We start from the raw sequence: 19,992 nt of genomic DNA on the forward strand, positions 1-19,992 counted from the left end.
TGAGCAAGACCCTTAATCCCAAACTTCATGGGTGCTGCTGTAGATGGCTGCCCTTTACTGCCAAGCTTGCTCTCACCTATGTATGTGTCTGTGTGTGATGGAGAGCAAAGTGGGCAACAAGAGAATTTCCCCATGAGGGATCAATAAAGTGTCGTATTTTATTTATAATTGTGTAAAATTATTTACTGATAGTGACTGGGTTCAGCAGTAGAAAATTATTTATATGATTTGAATGTAAATATCCAGTTGCAGAAAACCAATAACATCCATCCATCCATCCATCCAACAATTTTCTGTAATTGTTTATCCTATTCAGAGTCACAGGGGGTCCGGAGCCCATCTTGGAGGCTACGGGTGCAAGGCAGGGAACAACCCAAGATGGGGAGCCAAGCAAATGCAGGACACCCTCATACACCATTCAACTAACATACGTAAAGGCTACATAGGCCGTGCGGATATTAGGTTTCAGTTTTTCCGCTAGAAGGCGCTAACGAATTTCTTGTGGAGGTATTTAACTTTGTTTCTTCTTCTTTTGCTGTTTTGTCACGTTTGTCCCGACATCACTTCCGGGTTAACTATCATACGTTCTTGTGCACTGATGTACCAGAAAGCATTGGATAGCAGGCTTTTCCTTGCGTACTAAACCTACAAGAAACGTTCTTTATTTACATACTAAAGTGTAATTTGTCGCCATTCAGAGTTTCATTCACTAATATAGGTGAGTTTTTTTGCTCTGAATTGAAAGTAGGTGTATGATATGCAGGGCGAAAAGTTAACCGTTAGCTAGCTGGCTACCTTGCATGTTAGCTAGGTGCTGACTGCAGCATGGGAGCCCATAGCTACCCATATGAGCAATAATGGATTTATTTTTGTCCTTTTTTGTGCACGATGAGCCCTTAGCATCACTTGACGTCTTTTGTGACTGTCGTATAATTATTTAAAAATAATAAATGTAGCGTTTTTGGTTAATCTACTTAGTTATACTATTGCCATGACTTACTAATGGCAGTGAAATAGGCGTCGTACATTTTCTTTAACCCGGGATAGTGAAGATGTTTATCATAAGTCATATATTCATGTCGGTTGGCCCGAGAAGGATTATTGTAACTTGCCTGAATAGTGCGTCTGTTGAAATTTTGACACACTCCAAAACCACGAACAGATTTCTAATTTACTGTCAGCGTGAAATATTTTTTTAAAATAACAGTAGTCTGACGTACCGACATGTATCGTTCAGTTACTGACTTATTCCGTTGTTTAACTGTTTAGCATGATTTAATTAACATATGCTCATTTCCTTGTTCTGAAAGGTGACGCAAACGTAATCGTTTCCTTTTATCACCTTTATTACTTTCTTTATTACCTTAATTACGTTTCTTAGCACGTATTTTTGGCAAAAAAAAAAAGATTAAAACAGGGTTTAAGGATGATACTGATTTGTTTTCATCATTTCCTTAAATTAACAGCTGTGTAGAGTTAAGATGAAATAGTATGCAGAAATAGTATGTTAATCTAATTTGTTTTGAACCGGTAAAACACATTGTGTTTTGTTTTTCCCAACTTGTACTTTTTCTGCACATCTGCTCCATGTGAATACCCTGCTTGGTAACAGACTCAATGTTTCTGTGTCTGTGGTGGTAAACCCTTGTCTGCACATGTAGTGATGCCGGGCCTCAGCTGTAGATTCTACCAACACCGGTTTCCGGAAGTGGAGGATGTGGTGATGGTGAACGTGCGCTCTATTGCCGAGATGGGTGCTTATGTCAGCCTGCTGGAGTATAACAACATCGAGGGAATGATCCTCCTCAGCGAGCTGTCACGTCGACGTATTCGCTCCATCAACAAGCTCATCCGGATCGGCCGCAATGAGTGTGTGGTTGTCATCCGAGTTGATAAGGAGAAGGGTGAGGGCATGTTGCTGTGTCATCTGTCTGTGACATTTATTTTTTGCTTCTTGTAGCATGTCAATAATAGTTTTATTGGTACTGCCGACTAGCTCTCTTAACTGTCATTGTGTGTGTGCCCCAAAGGTTACATTGATTTATCAAAGAGAAGAGTTTCACCAGAAGAAGCCATTAAGTGTGAAGATAAATTCACCAAATCAAAAACTGTAAGCACTGGTTCATCCTTTAAAGTTGATTCTGAAGTGTGCAGAGCAGTATGGCAGATTTGGGCTGTCTCCATCTATAAATGATTTTAAATTTTGTATGATGAAAAAGAAATTTAATGTTCCATCTGCTTTTGACATGAGGCTCATGGGATGATGTGGGTGTGATGTTGCAGGTTTACAGCATTCTGAGGCACGTGGCAGAGGTTCTGGAGTACAGTAAGGATGAGCAGCTGGAGAGCCTATTCCAGCGCACCGCCTGGGTCTTCGATGAGAAGCACAAGCGCCCTGGATATGGGGCCTACGATGTTTTCAAGCAAGCAGTGTCGTGAGTAGATTCCTGAGCTAGGAAACTCACCCCTATTTGCTAATGCACAATGGGAAGTTACTAACCTGACTGATGCTGTCTCTGTGGTTTCTTTGAAGTAATCCAGCAAACTATAGGCCAATCAGTTTAACTAGCATTACTGGAAAAATAATGGAAGCTATAATCCAAGTGAAAATGGTAGATTACCTGGATTAAAATAACATTCTGAGGGATAGCCAACAGGGATTCAGGAGAGGTAGATCCTGTTTAACTAATCTACTTGAGTTCTTTGAGGAAGCTACAAGAGAAATTGATCGCAAAAAGGCCTACAATGTGATCTACCTAGATTTCCAGAAGGCCTTTGATGTTGTCCCCCACAAACGACTCTTGCTTAAGATCAAAGCTGCAGAGATTTTAGGAACTGTGGCAGCTTGGATAGAAAACTGGTTAACAGACAGGAAGCAGTGAGTAGTTATTAGAGGCACAATATCACAGTGGGCTTGTGTGCATGGTGGGGTACCGCAGGGTTCAATTTTAGGACCACTATTGTTCCTAATTTACATTAATGATATTGACACCAATACATACAGTAAACTGGTTAAATTTGCAGACAACACCAAGGTGGGTGATGTAGCAGATACTGATCTAGCAGCAGAGAGGCTACAACGGGATCTTGATTTAATTAGTGATTATATAATTCCTTGGTAAGACCCCACCTAGAATATTGTGTGCAGGTTTGTCACCTTACCTTAAAAAGGACATTGCTGCCTTGGAAAGGGTGCAACATAGGGCAACGAGAATGATTCCTGGTCTTAGAGGAATGTCTTATGCGGAGAGGTTAGCTGAGCTGAATCTGTTTAGCCTTGAGCAAAGGAGACTAAGGGGGGGACATGATCCGGGTATATTAGATTCTAACAGGTCTGGATCTGTTCAGCCAAATGGCTATTTCAATATTAGTTTAAATACTAGAACCCACGGCCATAAGTGAAAATTAGCGGGAAGACATTTTAAAATGAATTTGAGAAAGCACTTCTTTGCACAGCATGTAGTTAGAGTATGGAATAGTCTTCCTGCTAGTGTAGCGCAAGCTAAAACCTTGGGTTCCTTTAAATCAGAGCTATATAAGATTTTAACAACTCTGAGCTATTAAAGTTTCCCCCCAAACGAGTTTGATGGGTGGAATGGCCTCCTCTCGTTTGTAAATTTCTTATGTTCTTATCAAATAATATGGCAGAATTGCACCTGGTTTAAAACAGACATGTGTCTAATGGATTTTGAACAGGCATATAAGTTAATATAAATGCCATCAATTTATTTTGACCCTACTGTGATTGACCTTTATACTTAGGAAGTATCTTATGTCTTGACATCAGTGTGTGCTTCCATTCAGTGACCCATCCATCCTAGATGGACTCGACTTAACGGAGGAGGAGAGAACAGTCCTCATCGACAACATCAACAGACGACTCACACCGCAGGCTGTCAAAATCAGAGCAGGTAGGACACAACATAACCACCTCCTAACCTTCAGTTATCACAGCACCTCCTCTTCAATACTGCAGAGATGTCTGCAAAATATAGCTTCAGAAAAACTAATAGCATTCTCAGAAATCTTTGTGTTTCATACTCTGATATAGTCATTACATTCACACTTGACTGCATGCAGTGATGATCAAGCTCATCTCTGTCATTCTAGATGTCTAAAGAAGAACAGTATGTTAGATTAACAGTTAAAACATTGGTTAGTAGTTTATCCATTTCCTCTCTCCCCGGCAGACATTGAGGTGGCTTGCTATGGCTATGAGGGTATTGATGCTGTAAAAGATGCCTTGAGGGCCGGGTTGAACTGCTCCACAGAGGCCATGCCGATCAAGGTGAGTCGAAGCAGCAAGATTCACCGTCTCAGGCAAAGAGGTTCCTCTGTGCACCCTAACGTATCCCGGTGGTTTGACCAGCCGTCCGTATTTGCCCACAGATCAACTTGATCGCGCCGCCACGCTATGTGATGACGACAACCACGCTGGAGCGCACTGAGGGCCTGTCCGTGCTCCATCAGGCCATGGCTGCCATCAAGGAGAGGATTGAAGAGAAGAGGGGAGTCTTCAACATCCAGATGGAGGTGGGTGCAAAGGCAGGGAGAAGGAGTGGTTGATGGGTTAAGGGTCAGCTACAAGCAAACCATTCTCCGGGCTGGTATAAGTGTTTCCATGGCCTCTCCCCACAGCCGAAGGTTGTCACAGATACGGACGAGACAGAACTGGCGCGGCAGCTTGAGCGCCTCGAACGTGAGAATGCCGAGGTCGACGGCGACGATGACGCGGAGGAGATGGAGGCCAAGACCGAAGACTAGCGACAACGGACCAAAGAGAGGATTAATCGAGGGAGAGAGATGCAGACAGATCTGGCCACAATAACACAGCCTGACAAACGCAACATGTTAAGAAATCACACACACACAGTAAGGCAGAATGAAGAAAAGTATTTCACATACCACCAGGATTTGACTGCAGCTCTGAGCAAGCAGGTTCCCAGCCACTAACACAGACATGTTTGTACATACTATACACATGTGGATTAAAATGTCCTAAGGGGAAGCAAAAGACTGGAATTTAATTCATCTGGAGGAGACATACCTTTTAATACAAACGACCTGTCTTGAGGTTTAATAAATTCAGGAAAAGAATGAGGAATAGTAATTTAGAGGATGTTTATAATAAATCTAACACACAGACATGTGGACAGACATGGACTCATAAGCAGTGGCCTTTTCTTGCAACGACAAGACCCAAAGTTCTTAGTCATCTTATAAGTGTTCTTCAGCCATTCAGCCTGCAGAGGGAAGCTGGGAGTCGTGGTGTTTGTACACCTGGAACCCAGTTAGGATCACTTTCACACCATACCTCTTCTGTTCAATTTTGTGGTTGCAGGATTGTGTTCTAGGTTAGCACACGTGGAATCAATAAAGCTCTGGAAGTTTTGAATAATTGATATTAAGTGTTGACACTAATTTAACCAACTACTTTGATTCTCAGAAGCCAGTGACTTGTTTTGAAAAGCAAATTTTGAATTTTACTTAAGTAGGACAATATGTAAACAGACATATTTCAAAAGAAACTCAAATATTACATTTTTTTGTATTGTAGCCCATGTGTGCAGATGTGGAGCATATTGTCTGACCCCTAGTTTTCAACAAACCTGTTTTTGTATGTCTTGGTGGGATTTAAAGATGCAGTATTATGGAAAGGGATTACATAATCCATATGGATATTTTTAATGTTACAAACCGATGAATTTTGCTGAATTTGTAGAACTACGCTTAAAAACGTATAACTGTTAGATGGGATAGGTAAGGCATCCGGTGGCATATAGCTTGGTTGCAATAATTAAAACAAATCCAAAATGGATTTAAAAAATTTAGAAAAAAAATGTTTTCATGAATAACCTTTCAGGTTGATATGACAAAATGGGAAACCCGTTAATGGCAGCGTGTAGTTCAGTGATCAGAAGGTTGCCAGTTTGAATCGTGGGGTCAGCAGCCTGATGGCACCATTTGGCCCCCATGCAAGGTTCTTAACCCCCAGCTCCAAGGGTGCTGCACTCTGAGCCCCAAGCTTGCTCTGACCTGTCTCTGTGTCTCATGGAGAACAAGATGGGATAGGTGAAAAGGGAATTACCCCACGGGGATTAATAAAGTATCACTCTTCTGTTCTGTAACTTAAAAACATCTTTGGAACTTAATTGATACTTGCAGCTCTGTTTGTTGCATCATTGTTGCTTTCCCAAAATGCCCTTCCAAAAATGGTGGGCTCTGTTTTCCATTCTTCCCAACTAAATATAGTGCTGTTACTGTTAGTTCTGTTTACACAACTCACTTGCTGCTGCCATAGCAACAAATAGGCAAAGGCTTTTCTGAAAAACAAATGGCCATTCTCTCTTCGGTTATATTTCTGGATATGCATTGTTTGAAGAAATTCTTCACAGTTATGTTGCATTCCAAGGTAATTAACCAGCGTGTAGAATTGATAGTCACAATTCTATTACACCATAGCTTTTAAAAGGTAAACATTTCTAAGAAAATGCAAGTCTGATGTTTTGTTCAGAACAGATCAAATAAATTTATTTCATAATGAATGCGGAAAAAGACTAATTCAGACTTCAGTCTTCTAGTACCACTATATTACTAATTTATGAAAGCTAATTGTGTTTCATGCCCTTTGCCTGTAACTTCAGGGATAGGCCATGCTCCCCTTTGACCTTGAATAGGACAAGTGGTTTCAGAAGGATGGATGGATAGGTAATTGTATTATGAATCACAAATATCCATTCATCCATCCGTCCATTTTCTTATCCTATTCAGGGGGTCCAGCTTATCCTGGAGGCTTCATGTGCAAGGCAGGGGTCACAATTAGAAAAACTAATTCAAAATTTGGATGTGACCCAAGGAAAAGTCCTTCTTGTTTTGCATAAATCCTCTTGTTTCTATACAATGCTTGTATTAATACAGATAATAACCAAGAGCCATCTACTTATAGTGTAATTTCTACATTTGTATGTATAAATAAATTAGAACTATTTGTGGGATTAAATATTTGAGTAAAATTGTAACAATTTTATCCTATTTCTCTTCAATTAGGATAGAATTCCGTAGTGAAGTCAACTTCAACAGAACACATTTTATACACCTATTAGACATGTATAGGTGAGAGCAAAGCTTGGGTTCACAGTGCAGTCAGTTGTTTATCTGTTGCAGTTTTTGGGGTTAAGGGCTCAGCAGTGAAATCATTATTCTGTTGGCAACAGGATTTGAACCAATGACGGTCTGGGCATAACCCACACAGCAATCATTTACTTATTTATAAAATCCTGAGTCAAATCAGCATTGATCATTGAGATTCTGCCATGAGAGACAGCATACGCTGGAACACTTACATAGACATACAAACATGACAACACTAAATTTATACAAATAATCAAAAAGCCGAAAAACAATTAATTGTTAGCGCATCGCTTTGTCTTTATTGTTAAGATATTATATGATATGTGCAGTGACCTAGTACATCGAGCCCTTATTACATACATAATTTCTCAGTATGGTTATAGAAATGACTGCCCTGCTTCTTTAAGGGCGTCAGGCTGCCCTTGCGCTAACAGAGCTGGAATCCCCGTACTGCTATGCTGAGGGGAACCAAAATGGTTGAATACTAACTGGCAGGAGCACATTAATCAAACGAAGACGCTGGGGATTAACGTGAACAACTTGCGGCGTATGACATGTTACGCGTAGGGGAGATGAATGATTACGCGCGTTTGGCTTGCTTTATTTTGAAACGCTGGCCAAAGAGTGAAAAGAGGCTAGCAGACGCGGCCCGAAGACAGAACATGGCGGAACACTCATGCAACATAAAATATTAGGTACCAAGCTAAACAGAAATACGGCCGAGCTGCACATTGAACCGCAAGTCGGATGAGTCTGTAAATGAAGATAATGTCGCTGTCACACAGTCTTGGCTGCGCTCGAACGCTTACCGGTTTCGAAGAAATGAGGAACGCAATCGGTTAGCTAGCCGAATAGCTAGCTGGCTGGTGATAAGCAGGGCTGTCCGCAGATCCATTTTCCTACCCTGAGGATTTTCTAAATTTTCGACACTCGTCTCCAGAAGTCTTGTGAGTTGAAATCACTTGATTTTCGTCGAAAAAAAGCTACTATAAGGTGGCACCGTGCGGTTAGTCTGGGAGAAAGGGTCGGAAAGCAAAGCCTTTTTTTGCTCTGAAAAACAATCAGGACAGTGTGCAGGATGACGGACACACGCCGGAGAGTGAAGGTTTACACCCTCAATGAAGACAGACAGTGGGACGATCGGGGTACCGGACACGTCTTGTCCAGCTACGTCGAGAGGTTTAAAGGGATATCTTTGCTGGTACGCGCCGAAAGCGATGGTAAGGATTCATACGGCCGTTGGGGAGAAAATTATCCTGGTTGTGAATCTGACATGAGGGCTGCGTGGTTTGTTAAGCAGGGAGTAAACAAACAAGCGTGCCTCGTGCTGTTTACGTGTGGCGCGTGTCAGTGTTGTTCTTGTTGGGTCACGTGTCCTGCACCGTGCGTTTCACGGCAATTCATTTTTTCCGCTTCTCCGCTGCACCCAAGTCGTGCGCTTGCACCAGTACTTGTTTTGTGAAACATTTTTTTTAAATGACGTTTCTTGTAGAATAGCATTTCATGATTTTCCTCCGGTCATTCACATCAGACTTGCCTTTTCTAGGGCTTTTTAAATCATACGTGTCAAGTACGGGGTCTTGATGCACATAGAGCTCTAAACAAGACACCCTGAATATATACATTGTATAATTTACAACTGATGAGTTAATCAATAAAATCATTTTCGACTTTTCTTTGAAGGTTCTCTCTTGCTGGAATCAAAAATAAACCCAAACACTGCTTACCAGAAACAACAGGTCAGTAATATAGCGCTCATGTTGAAAGTACCTGTTATTTAAAGATTGAACTAACTAATTTTGGGGAGAGATTTCAGCTGTGGTTGTATGCTCAAGTTCTGTTTTTTGAACATGGGTTGACATCGTCCTGTCTTTTGCTCTTCACAGGACACATTAATAGTTTGGTCCGAAGCTGATAACTATGACCTGGCGCTTAGCTTTCAGGAGAAAGCAGGGTGTGATGAAATATGGGAGAAAATATGCCAGGTAAGGCATTTTAAGTCAAGTTATGTGTGGCAAATGCAAACATTTTCATTTGCAGTTTGCAGCATGTGATTACTCCCAGGTATGAATACCTCTTAATTTTAGGCTCATTTGAGCAATTTTACCCAGAACTGAGTCTTAATAAACTGGACTTGGACATTTATATTGTGTGAGATCAGGTCCAGGGGAAGGACCCGTCTGTGGACATCACACAGGACTTGGTGGAGGAATCTGAGGAGGAGCGTTTTGATGACATGTCATCCCCTGGCTTCGAGCTGCCCCCCTGCGAGTTGAACCGGCTGGAGGAGGTAGCGGAGCTGGTGGCCTCTTCGCTGCCGTCACCGCTGCGCCGTGAGAAGCTGGCTCTAGCTGTAGAGAATGAAGGCTACATCAAGAAACTCTTGGAGCTCTTCCATGTCTGTGAAGACCTTGAGAACCATGAGGGGCTGCACCAACTGTTTGAGATCATTAAGGGAATTTTTCTCCTCAACCGGACTGCCCTTTTTGAGGTCATGTTCTCTGATGAATGTATCATGGATGTGATTGGCTGCCTGGAGTTTGACCCCTCCCTGCCCCAGCCCCGGAGACACAGGGAATTCCTAACCAAGACTGCCAAGTTCAAGGAGGTCATCCCCATTTCAGACCCTGAACTCAAGCAGAAAATTCACCAGACGTACCGAGTACAGTACATTCAGGATATGGTCCTGCCCACCCCTTCTGTCTTTGAGGAAAACATGCTCTCCACTCTTCACTCCTTTATTTATTTTAATAAAGTGGAAATTGTCGGAATGCTGCAGGTAAGTGGTCATTTCTCACCTTTGATCGATCTTTCTCCCTTTTAAAATGTGTGTCTATATTCATCATGGTGCTGAGTGTCTGTCCTTTCTTGTTAAAGTGAAATTCAGTCTTTGCTTTTTTGAAAGCTGTAATTCTGTTGTATTAAGTAGGTTTTCTCTTTATCTGTTCTGTTGAACATGCTTAATCCATCTGCTTTTCGCCAATATTTTTATGTTTTTTTTGTCAGTGTTTCATCCGTGTAAAAAGTGGTGAATCTATTAAAATATTTCTGGGGAAATACCTAAGGAAATGGGAAAAACCATAATGTTTCTGAACTCATCAGTTCATAGACCAGTATTCAGTTCTTACTTTGTCTACTTAAGGTTGTTTTAAAATACGTGAATAACTTATTTTATAATATAGCTATTTTTTTAAAGGGAACTGTGTAACATTTCACCCACAGAAAAATATAATTCTCCCAATAGCAGGAGAAAATGTAAGGTGGAATGTTCAGTTGACGAAATGTTTGCCTTAGATGAAAACAAAATACTTTCCTATTAAACACTTTGAAACAAAAAGTGGATATTGAAAGAAGTTGTGAGATTTTCAGGTGACTCATCATGACTAGGAAACGGTTATTAACGCACACATTACACGCACAGCCAGATTGTGTGGTGGTGTCCTGTGAGGTGCCAACATTGTGTCACCTGTCATAGGATTGTTCCCTTTCCTTTGTAGTGGTATGTTTTTAGAAACCCCTGACCTCCTACTTAATTATATTCTGTGTTGTGTTTTGGAAATATATATTTTTTAAATTTGACCTTACTAAATAGTTATGCAATCGTAAGATATGATGATTTAAAAAAATGAATATTATTAGTTATATTTGCATTACTGGTGATTTTATGTAACGTTTGTTTTGTATTGTTTGTAGCACACGTTATGTGTTTTATTTTTAATGACGTGCATTTTGCTTGTGGTCCAAATATGACAATGCACATATTAACAGGAAGGGTTCTTAGCGTATTTGGTATTTGATTTAAAAAGCTATATAATTTTGCTTTAGAACTGACGAAAGTCATCACAATCATATTGAGTTTTCCATTTTTTATTTTTTATTTTTTTTGGGGGGGGGGGATTCAAGATTGCCCATCACCAATGGCTCTTTGCTGCTAGTGAGAAGTGAATCACCATGTCATAGCTTTCCGTAAATGGTTGGCCAGTGTGGATGTGCAGCGTTGTGAGTTGTACAAATTAATGCTGTACAATATTACACCATATAAAATATACAACTTTTTGGCTATTTAAGGCTGTATAACTTTCAGATTACATTCCTACCTGAACAAATATTTGGTTATCCACAAAGGAGATTGAATAAAAATTGCACGGTAGGCTTGGATGTCTTTGCATGTATTTAATATGTTTATTTTCTTTCTTGGAAGAGATCTGATGGTTTTTTGCAAAGCAGGATTTCTCAGTTAGTCGAATTAACTTAAGCTAGAAGTTATGATTGTCCAATAAGAGTTTAGGTGAGGGGCATTCCTATTGGACAATTATAACTTCTAGCTTAACCCAGCTAACTGAGAAATCCTGCTTTGTGGAACACCCCTCTGCTGTTTTGTACCTGTAGCATATACATACTGCTCCAGCAGAGTAGTACCAAGTTGCATTCTAAAAATCTCATAAGTAACATTGCACATGGCAGGTTGTGGTTTGGTTCATTGAGGTGAAAAGCTGTGGAAAGGTAAGTGGTGTTTCTTATGTGATAGACTGACAGGACTGGGTTTCTCGGATCAGCAGAGTGTAGTTGTCGGTAAGCTGGTTCATTAACCTCTGTTAAACTCCTCTTTCATTCCCCACCCCCTCCATGTCGATTAGGACGATGAAAGGTTCCTGACAGACCTCTTTGCACAGCTAACTGACGAAGCAACCGATGATGACAAGAGACACGAACTGGTATGAATTGCGCCTTGAAAGTGGCGGCAGTGCAGTGGCGCTTGTCGTGTTAATTTTGAGCTTACCTTTCTGTGAACGTAGTCCATGGCATCGCAGCCCATCGAGAATAACATTGTGGGGGTTTCTTTTTCTGCAGGTTAACTTTCTTAAGGAATTTTGTGCATTCTCTCAGACGTTACAACCTCAAAGTAGAGATGCCTTCTTCAAAACATTGTCAAACATGGGCATCCTCCCAGCACTGGAGGTCATATTGGTAAGTCAGATGCAGGAAGAGTCTGTTAGACTCCATGTTTCTGTAATGTCCCACAAGCTTTGCTGCAAAGGCTTATAATAAGCTCAGTACCTATTTGTTCTGCTCCAAACCACTGTAGTCATGCGGTTGGTGATGGAGTGTATGATTGTAAGAAGGTCTGCCTCATGGTGTTGGTGGTTGGTAGGGGATGGACGACGGCCTGGTGCGCATTGCCGCCACGGATATCTTCTCCTACCTGGTGGAGTACAACCCTTCCATGGTACGGGAGTTTGTGATGCAGGAATCCCAGCAGAATGACGATGTGAGTGGAGGAAACATCCCATTCAAACGGCAGCTTTCATCCTGGTCTGGGAGATTGACAGATTGATGTATGATAAACTTGGCATCCATTTCCGTGTGGCCTCAGGACATCCTCCTGATCAACCTGATCATTGAGCATATGATCTGTGACACGGACCCTGAGCTAGGTGGCGCCGTGCAGCTGATGGGCCTGCTTCGCACCCTGGTGGACCCAGAGAACATGCTTGCTACAGCCAACGTGAGGACTCTTCCTCTAGACTCTTTCATATGCACTCTAATGTGGTACCCCCCTCTCGTCTGAAAATTACAGCTTTGTAAATGAACCTTTTTTAAAGTTTTGCTTGCGTAGTGGATTAAGTGATTTGAAGTTCTCTTCATTTTCTGACATCTTATAAATGCAGAAAACTGAGAAGACAGAGTTCCTGAGCTTCTTCTATAAGCACTGCATGCATGTGCTCTCCGCCCCGCTGCTGGCCAACACCACAGAAGAGAAGCCCAGCAAAGGTGACCCCCCCCCCCACCACCACCACCACCACCAAACCATCACACTTGCCCTGTGTTTCTGCCTAGTTTAAAGTCTGATCATGTTGCTTGCTTTCCGTGTTTGGGTGTTGAGATGAAGCATTGAAAGGTGTTGGTTGTGGGGTGGTGGTTCTTCAGATAAAGTAAATGTGGTTGATTGACACTCCTATAATGATGAATCAGTGTGTGATCTCAGCGTTTTCCTTCATCCCAGTTACACAATAAAATTATAAGTGCTGAGATTCATCCGCTTTACTAAGGCTGTACAGCAGATGCTTCTACACTTAAGTAAAAGTGAGAGAACATTCTACTAGAAGGCAGTTTATCTGATATGTCTGTGCTCATCACGGGACAGCCGACTCGGCACAAGGAAGCAGTGTGTCCCCTGCCTTTGTGTTCTAACTGACTGTCCCTCCATGTCCAGATGACTTCCAGACGTCACAGCTGCTGGCGCTGATTCTGGAGCTGCTGACGTTCTGTGTGGAGCACCACACCTACCATATCAAGAACTACATCATCAACAAGGACATCCTGCGCAGGGTGCTGGTGCTCATGGCTTCCCAGCATGCCTTCCTTGCTCTCTGTGAGTCAGGAGACCCTTCTGTGTGTCCACTAGTTTGGTGTTTCCCCATCCAGTCCTCTAGGACCCCCCAGACAGTCCACAGTTTTGCTCTGGGGACTAGGAGGGAGTAACAATGTAGACTGTCTGGTAGAGAGCTGGGAGGAGCAAAAAAGTGGACTGGCTGGGGAGTCCCTGAGGACCGGGTTGGAAAACACTGCTTTAGTTCATTGGAGTGTTACAGACCTTCTCTCACCCATGCTGCTTGAAGTCGTCATTCATACTGTGTTGTCTTTGCTGCTGTTCTCTTTCAAACTGCTCTAATGTAACCTTCTGGGCTTGTGACAAGTCTGAGTTAAGTAGTGCTGACATTTAGTGTTGACGGGTCCTTAGTACAGGAACGGCACTCTCTCCTCTACTCTAACAGGTGCACTCAGATTCATGAGGAAAATCGTTGGTCTGAAGGACGAGTTTTACAATCGCTACATCATACGGAACTTTCTGTTTGAGCCGGTGGTGAAGGCCTTCCTGAACAACGGGTTGCGTTACAACCTCATGAACTCCGCCGTCATCGAGATGTTTGAGTTCATTCGGGTGGTACGTGCCCCATTTCCTCTCTGTCCGTGCCCTATGTGGGGAGATGTGCATGACGCATTTGTGATAATTCCCAGTGTTGCTACAGTATAGAGCAGGGATAGACAACCCCGGTGCTGGAGTGCCGGTATCCAGCAGGTATTTCATCCAACCTGGTCTCTGATGAAACACACGATATCTCAGGCAGATAGTGCCTGAATCACAATATGCGTACTTGACCATACTGGTGTTCTCGTGCACCCGTTTTACATCATCTTCCATTGCCGAAGACCAGTTCCAAGTACTAAGATCACAAGAAAAGAGGACCGTAATAATCCATGGATGTTGGTCTTGCCCAGCTGTAAATGTAGTGGTTGCATCCTTGCGAAACAAGAACAATCCCATGGTTAATTGCGTGCTGTTGCGATGGCGGAGGAAGAATGACCATAACTACTATCTTATTCACAGTTACCTTAATCAGAGTGACGTTTCCATCATTTCTGTCCGGATTTTCCCGCGGTTTTTCACTTTTATAGCATTTGTCCAGAGTTGAAATAAATGAAGTATCTGTAAGTGTAAACTTTATTTGTGAAAAAAAGCACAATACCAGGAATAATTAGTCATTTAGACTGGATATTTTGATCATGTGTCATTTATTATATATTATAATAAAAATGATGGCTGGGGTAATCAGCTGGACGTACAGCATAGTGGAACAGCAGGTACACAAGCACACCTGTCTCAGTTCACAGTTGGTACATTCTCTGTCCTTGAGATATTGCGAGATCAATCTTGAAAGGCAAGTATCTTCTTTGCCTTCTTGGTGTTGAGATTCACTTAGTCACTCATCAGGTAGGACAGAAAACCTGCTGGATTTCGGCACTGCAGGATCAGGGTTGTCTACTCCAGGTGTAGGGTGCTACTCAGTCTGAGTAGTCCAAATGCTACTATGCAGGTATGATGCTTAATGACCTTCCTCAAATTGTTCTTATATGGATTTTTTAACTCACTCCTTGGCTTTACCTTTATATTTTAAGACCATTAAAATACATTGGGAGGCTATTTTGCTAAAAATATGTGTGTGTGTGTGTGCGCGCGTGTGTGCACATGCTCGTGCACTCTGGACTGATATCCCATCCCTTCCTCTTGCCCTGTGCTGCCGGGGACGAGCTCCAATCTCCTCTCTGTGCCACTGCTGTAGAGATGGATTGATGGATGTTTTCCTTCATTTGAGGAAATGGGGAAATTGGGGGACAAATGTTGTTTCGTTCCCCCAGGAGGATGTGAAGTCCTTGACGGCCCACATCATAGACCACTACTGGAAATCACTTGAAGATGTGAACTATGTTCAAACGTTTAAAGGACTCAGGCTGAGATACGAGCAGCAGAGGGAACGACAGGACAACCCCAAGCTGGACAGGTGAGGGGAAGTGGGTGCCGTTTATAAGGGTATTCATCTGGATCTGTATATATTTGCAATTTGAAAGCACGACACAGATTTGAGAACTTTAATCAGTTTGTCCGGTTTATATACTGTATTTTCTCGACTTCCTCAAGTATACTAAATACCATCATATAATGTATACTAGGGTGAAATGTCTAGGAGAAATGATACCATCCAAGCCTAGGTAGTGGTGGCCTAATGGTTAGGGAAGCGTACTTGTAACTGAAAGATCGCTGGTTCGAATCCCCGACCAGCAAGGTACCACTGAGGTACCCTGAGCAAGGCTCTGCTCCCTGGGTGCTGAATTAGCTGCCCCCTGCTATGTCACGACTTCAAATATGGGTTAAATACAGAGGACGCATTTCATTGTGCGCTGTGTGCTGTGGTGTGTCAAAACTGATCACCAAATTCTAGTGTCCAATACCTTTTTTCGGAAAAATATTTCTTAGCCGATCATCCTTTACTATCAAGATTCAGAATTATCTGACAGATGTTACTTAGACTTACTAATCCTTTCTAACATTGATTGACGTGGTATTGATTCTATCTCCCCCGTTTCGGTATCCATGTAACCAGCATGCGGTCCATACTTCGGAACCACCGATACCGACGGGACGCCCGCACACTGGAGGATGAGGAGGAGATGTGGTTCAACACAGATGAGGATGACCTGGAGGATGGGGAGGCCATAATGTCTCCTCCCGACAAGACTAAAGCTGAGGAAGATCTCATGGACCCGTTCAGCAAGTTCATGGAGAGGAAAAAATGTGTGTGCATCACATGAGTCAGACCAGTAGTTACCTTGAAACCAAGCGCGTGGTGCTGATGGCACGCAGCGTTCACTTCACACCCCACCGGCATAGTGCCACTGGCTTCCTCCTGCGCTTAGAGAGTGCAGTTCCTCTTAAATTCTGGCAGCATTTTTGGTGTGGTGAGCTGACTCGCTGTAGACCTGCATGCTCAGACCTCCAGCACTGAAACATACACCACAACGGAAACACCTAGTTTAAGTCAGGTCCATGCACGTGACTGTGAACTGCCATTTAGTGGTCAGGCAACATCTACATGTGCACACCGTACGTCAAAGAATATAACTTAATAATACCGGTTCCACTTAAACCATTTTATCAGACAGCTGCTTACACATCAGCAGTTAGAGAGCTCAATTTTTTTTTAACGATTAATTGAGTTATAATTTCTTTTTTGGATGGCTGCTGCCTATTTTTTTTTAATAACAGTATTTTTCCTGCCCGATTTTTAGTTTAAATGAACCAAATGTTCATCCACACACACACGCACACACTTATTATTAGCTAGGTTGGTCCAACAAAAAGTTAATTCCAACAAAGGATATGTGTGAGAGCTGAGAGGTATATTTGTGTCCTCTGTCGTTTACGAGTATTTCTTTTGATTTAGTGAAAGAGTCTGAAGAGAAAGATGTGCTGGGGAAGTCGAGCCTGACTGGACGCCAGAGTCCCAGCTTCAAGCTGTCCTTCTCCAGCTCCACCAAGTCCAGCCTCGCCACTCCATCCTCTAACAGCCACCATCCTGGCTCACCTGGTTCACCTGGGTCTCCAGGTTCGGCGGGGACTCCTGGTTCTGGACCCAAGAGCTCACACCCCGTGGCAGGTGTCACCGCAAAGGTGTCGTGTTCCTTATCATCATAGGACAGTGATGTAGAGTCTAAGTTTTTAAACTGCATGTTTGTGTGTATTTTAGGGTGGTTCTAAACTATGAGTCAGATTTTAAAAGTTAAAGTTTTTCATTCACTCACCCTTTTATCTTGTGATGCGTTGTAAGAAAGTATTACTGGCAGATTTTTTTTCAATATTTTGAGGTTGCTCAACAAGATCAAAGTCTATAATTGTAAATGATCGAAATATACCAAATTTCAGTCAAAATTTGCTGAAAACAAAATGGCTACAGCAACAGCAACAATGGATACATATCTGGCTGCAAAAAAATTAACATTTTTTTCACAAATAAGAAAGAACAAAACGAATAGTGGAGTTTGTAATCAGCGATCAGTAAAGTGACACTTGGTTGAACATTCAAGTTGGCTAACTCTCGGTAATATTTGTTAATCTCTCATGTCATTCATTTTATTGTTAGCAAAAATGTGCTAGACGTTTTTCTTTTACGTTTAGCATCGAGTGCTTTCTACCATGTTTCTTAACATTTGGTCAATTAAACAAAAAATCAAGAATTATAAAATTTGACCAAATGAAACCGCGTGTAAAAATCTGAACACATATGTTTACTATAAAATCCCAAACAAGTGACAAGGTTTAGGAACGATGAAAAGCATTCTTTTTGCATGGCTACTGCCTAAATTCTTTTAATAACATAATTTTTTCTTGCTTATTTTTGATTTAAATGAACCAAATGTTCGACACACACACACAGACTTATTATTCAAGTGCCAACCCAAGAAGCGATACTGGGATGTTTTTAGGCGAAATTAAAAAATCCAAAATCAAAAATGCTGTTAGCAATTGAGAAAACAAAATAGGCATCGAACAATAACAATCAAATGAATCACCGAGAGACCAACAGTTGGATGACTAGGCTTCAGCCGTTCAAGCTGCTTGATCAACCTCTAAAGATGCTTGAAAAATAAAAATTCTAATAGGTTTTCTTATACAAGACAACAAAATTAGGGGGTGGTGAGAGCTAGCATTTTCAAACTTTTGTTTTTAAGGACCACCCTAGTATATATGCATAATAGCATGACTGAATAAATGGATATTTGGATATTTGACAGTATTATTGGCCTTCTAGGGTTTGGTGGGGCTCGTAGATTACCCTGATGATGATGAGGAGGAGGAAGATGATGTAGAAAGGAATCAACCCCTTTCCAAGAAGTCAAAGCTGAGCTCATAGAAGGAGTTGGCCCTCACGCCCCCCCGGGCCCAAAGTTCCACTGGTGGACTCTTCAAACGGCATAGATTAGTCAGAAAATCCTTAAATTAACAGCTAACCTCTTATGTTCCAGTGGATGTTTAGGGGAGGCGTATGAAGAGACAAATCTTTTTAACACACACACACAGTTTTATTATTCAAGTGCCAACCTGAAGAAACAAAAATGGGATGTTTTTTTGGACAAAAGTGAACATTCAGTTACACAAAAATGCTGGGGGCAAATACACACACAGACTCATGTGCAAAAGGTGTGTGAGATTTGGACCATGCTCACTGCCCTCCTCTCAGGGATGGACAATGCTGCAGCCTTTAATGGGTCTGCAAACCCAGAATCACCACTTGGACTTTGACGTCAGTCAGATCAGACTCCATTGTCTGTTTTTTTTTCTTTTTTAAAAGTTTCATTTCTTTCTTGGACCAGACATGGACATTGAGGACGGAGGTGGGCTTCCTTCAGTGGGCATTCTTCCTTTGAAATGCCAGCAATTCCTTCTCTGTTTCTTTTTTTTTTTAAACGAAACACCTGCCTTTAAATGTTCAGGACGCTTTTATGTCGCATTCGAACGGGTTTTTAAAATTCTTTGGGGGGAGCGCAGCTGAAAAATGAGCCTCTGGCTTTATTCTTTTCTCTTTTGCCCTTTGAAACTGCAGATTTTTGAGATGTCACCCTCTTCTTGATTAAAAATATAGTGAAATTTTATCTGTGATCATTATGTCTTTTTATTTTTCTCCCCCCATGAGAGGAGACTTGGATATCGGCGCATATTTGGGACCATTAAGATACCTTTGTAATATAATTTCACTTCTGTGCTGATGGTCAGCATGTTTTGTTTTCTTGTCGCATCATGATGATAGAAGTTGGTGGGTTCAGCAAAACAGAAATGCATACAGTTAGCAATACTATTTTGTGATTAAAAGTTTTATATTGAAATTGTCAAATGTCCGTTACAATAAAACTGCAAAGTAAAACTGTCATGCAGTAATTCCAGAGGGTTTAAACTTCTGTGTTATACAAAGCCCTTCTACCCACCCCACCCCCCCCCCCCCCCCCCCCCGCCCTCCAGCTATGATCCTTGGATATTTTTAAGTCACTATCTCTCTTCATTTACACATAGTTTTACCAGAAAACCAATATGTTGATCAGTGACCTACATAAGAAGCCAGAGAGCAGCCAACTGTTGAAATTATATGCACTGTTATTCATATTATCTAAGAGGAGCATTTAGTCTGTTTTTAATAGGCTGTTATGCACAGGTTTCTTAAAGCCCAAATATTGTGTCCAGTAATGAATATTGATGGGATTTAGAGGCCAGATATTACCTGCTGATCAATTATTTAAAATTTTAATTATTATAGAAGCCCTTCATACTGAAATACATCATGCATTTTTTTCCAACAAAATGCACCAAGCTGGTGAAACATACATAATCTGTTTGGTGTAATTACCAATGTCAAGAAATACATTTCACGTGAATGTTTACCAAAAATTTTTTAAGTGGCTATATTTATATTTCTAATACTTCAATATATCTGGACTGGACGTGTTATACTCATGTACAGTAGTAATGTGTCC

The 19,992-nt window shown here is 41.6% G+C and overlaps 2 protein-coding genes across 2 annotated transcripts; both read left to right on the forward strand.

Annotated features, from left to right (window-relative positions):
* Window positions 1–558: 558 nt before the first annotated feature.
* eif2s1b (eukaryotic translation initiation factor 2, subunit 1 alpha b) lies at window positions 559–5,402 on the forward strand. Its single transcript, XM_048985045.1, has 8 exons — window positions 559–718; window positions 1,662–1,904; window positions 2,031–2,110; window positions 2,284–2,435; window positions 3,805–3,911; window positions 4,191–4,288; window positions 4,390–4,533; window positions 4,639–5,402. The coding sequence occupies exons 2-8, from the start codon at window positions 1,664–1,666 to the stop codon at window positions 4,762–4,764; spliced, it is 948 nt and encodes a 315-aa protein (XP_048841002.1). The 5' UTR covers window positions 559–718; window positions 1,662–1,663; the 3' UTR covers window positions 4,765–5,402.
* A 2,154-nt stretch (window positions 5,403–7,556) lies between these two features.
* Window positions 7,557–19,394, forward strand: LOC125714432 (serine/threonine-protein phosphatase 4 regulatory subunit 3-like). Its single transcript, XM_048985044.1, has 15 exons — window positions 7,557–8,351; window positions 8,815–8,870; window positions 9,018–9,116; window positions 9,293–9,910; window positions 11,769–11,846; window positions 11,983–12,099; window positions 12,284–12,400; window positions 12,506–12,637; window positions 12,801–12,903; window positions 13,346–13,504; window positions 13,908–14,077; window positions 15,331–15,473; window positions 16,074–16,264; window positions 16,914–17,140; window positions 18,279–19,394. The coding sequence occupies exons 1-15, from the start codon at window positions 8,210–8,212 to the stop codon at window positions 18,378–18,380; spliced, it is 2,454 nt and encodes an 817-aa protein (XP_048841001.1). The 5' UTR covers window positions 7,557–8,209; the 3' UTR covers window positions 18,381–19,394.
* Window positions 19,395–19,992: the final 598 nt, after the last annotated feature.

The sequence above is a fragment of the Brienomyrus brachyistius genome, chromosome 19, assembly GCF_023856365.1.
Source record: "Brienomyrus brachyistius isolate T26 chromosome 19, BBRACH_0.4, whole genome shotgun sequence".
NCBI lineage: Eukaryota > Metazoa > Chordata > Actinopteri > Osteoglossiformes > Mormyridae > Brienomyrus > Brienomyrus brachyistius.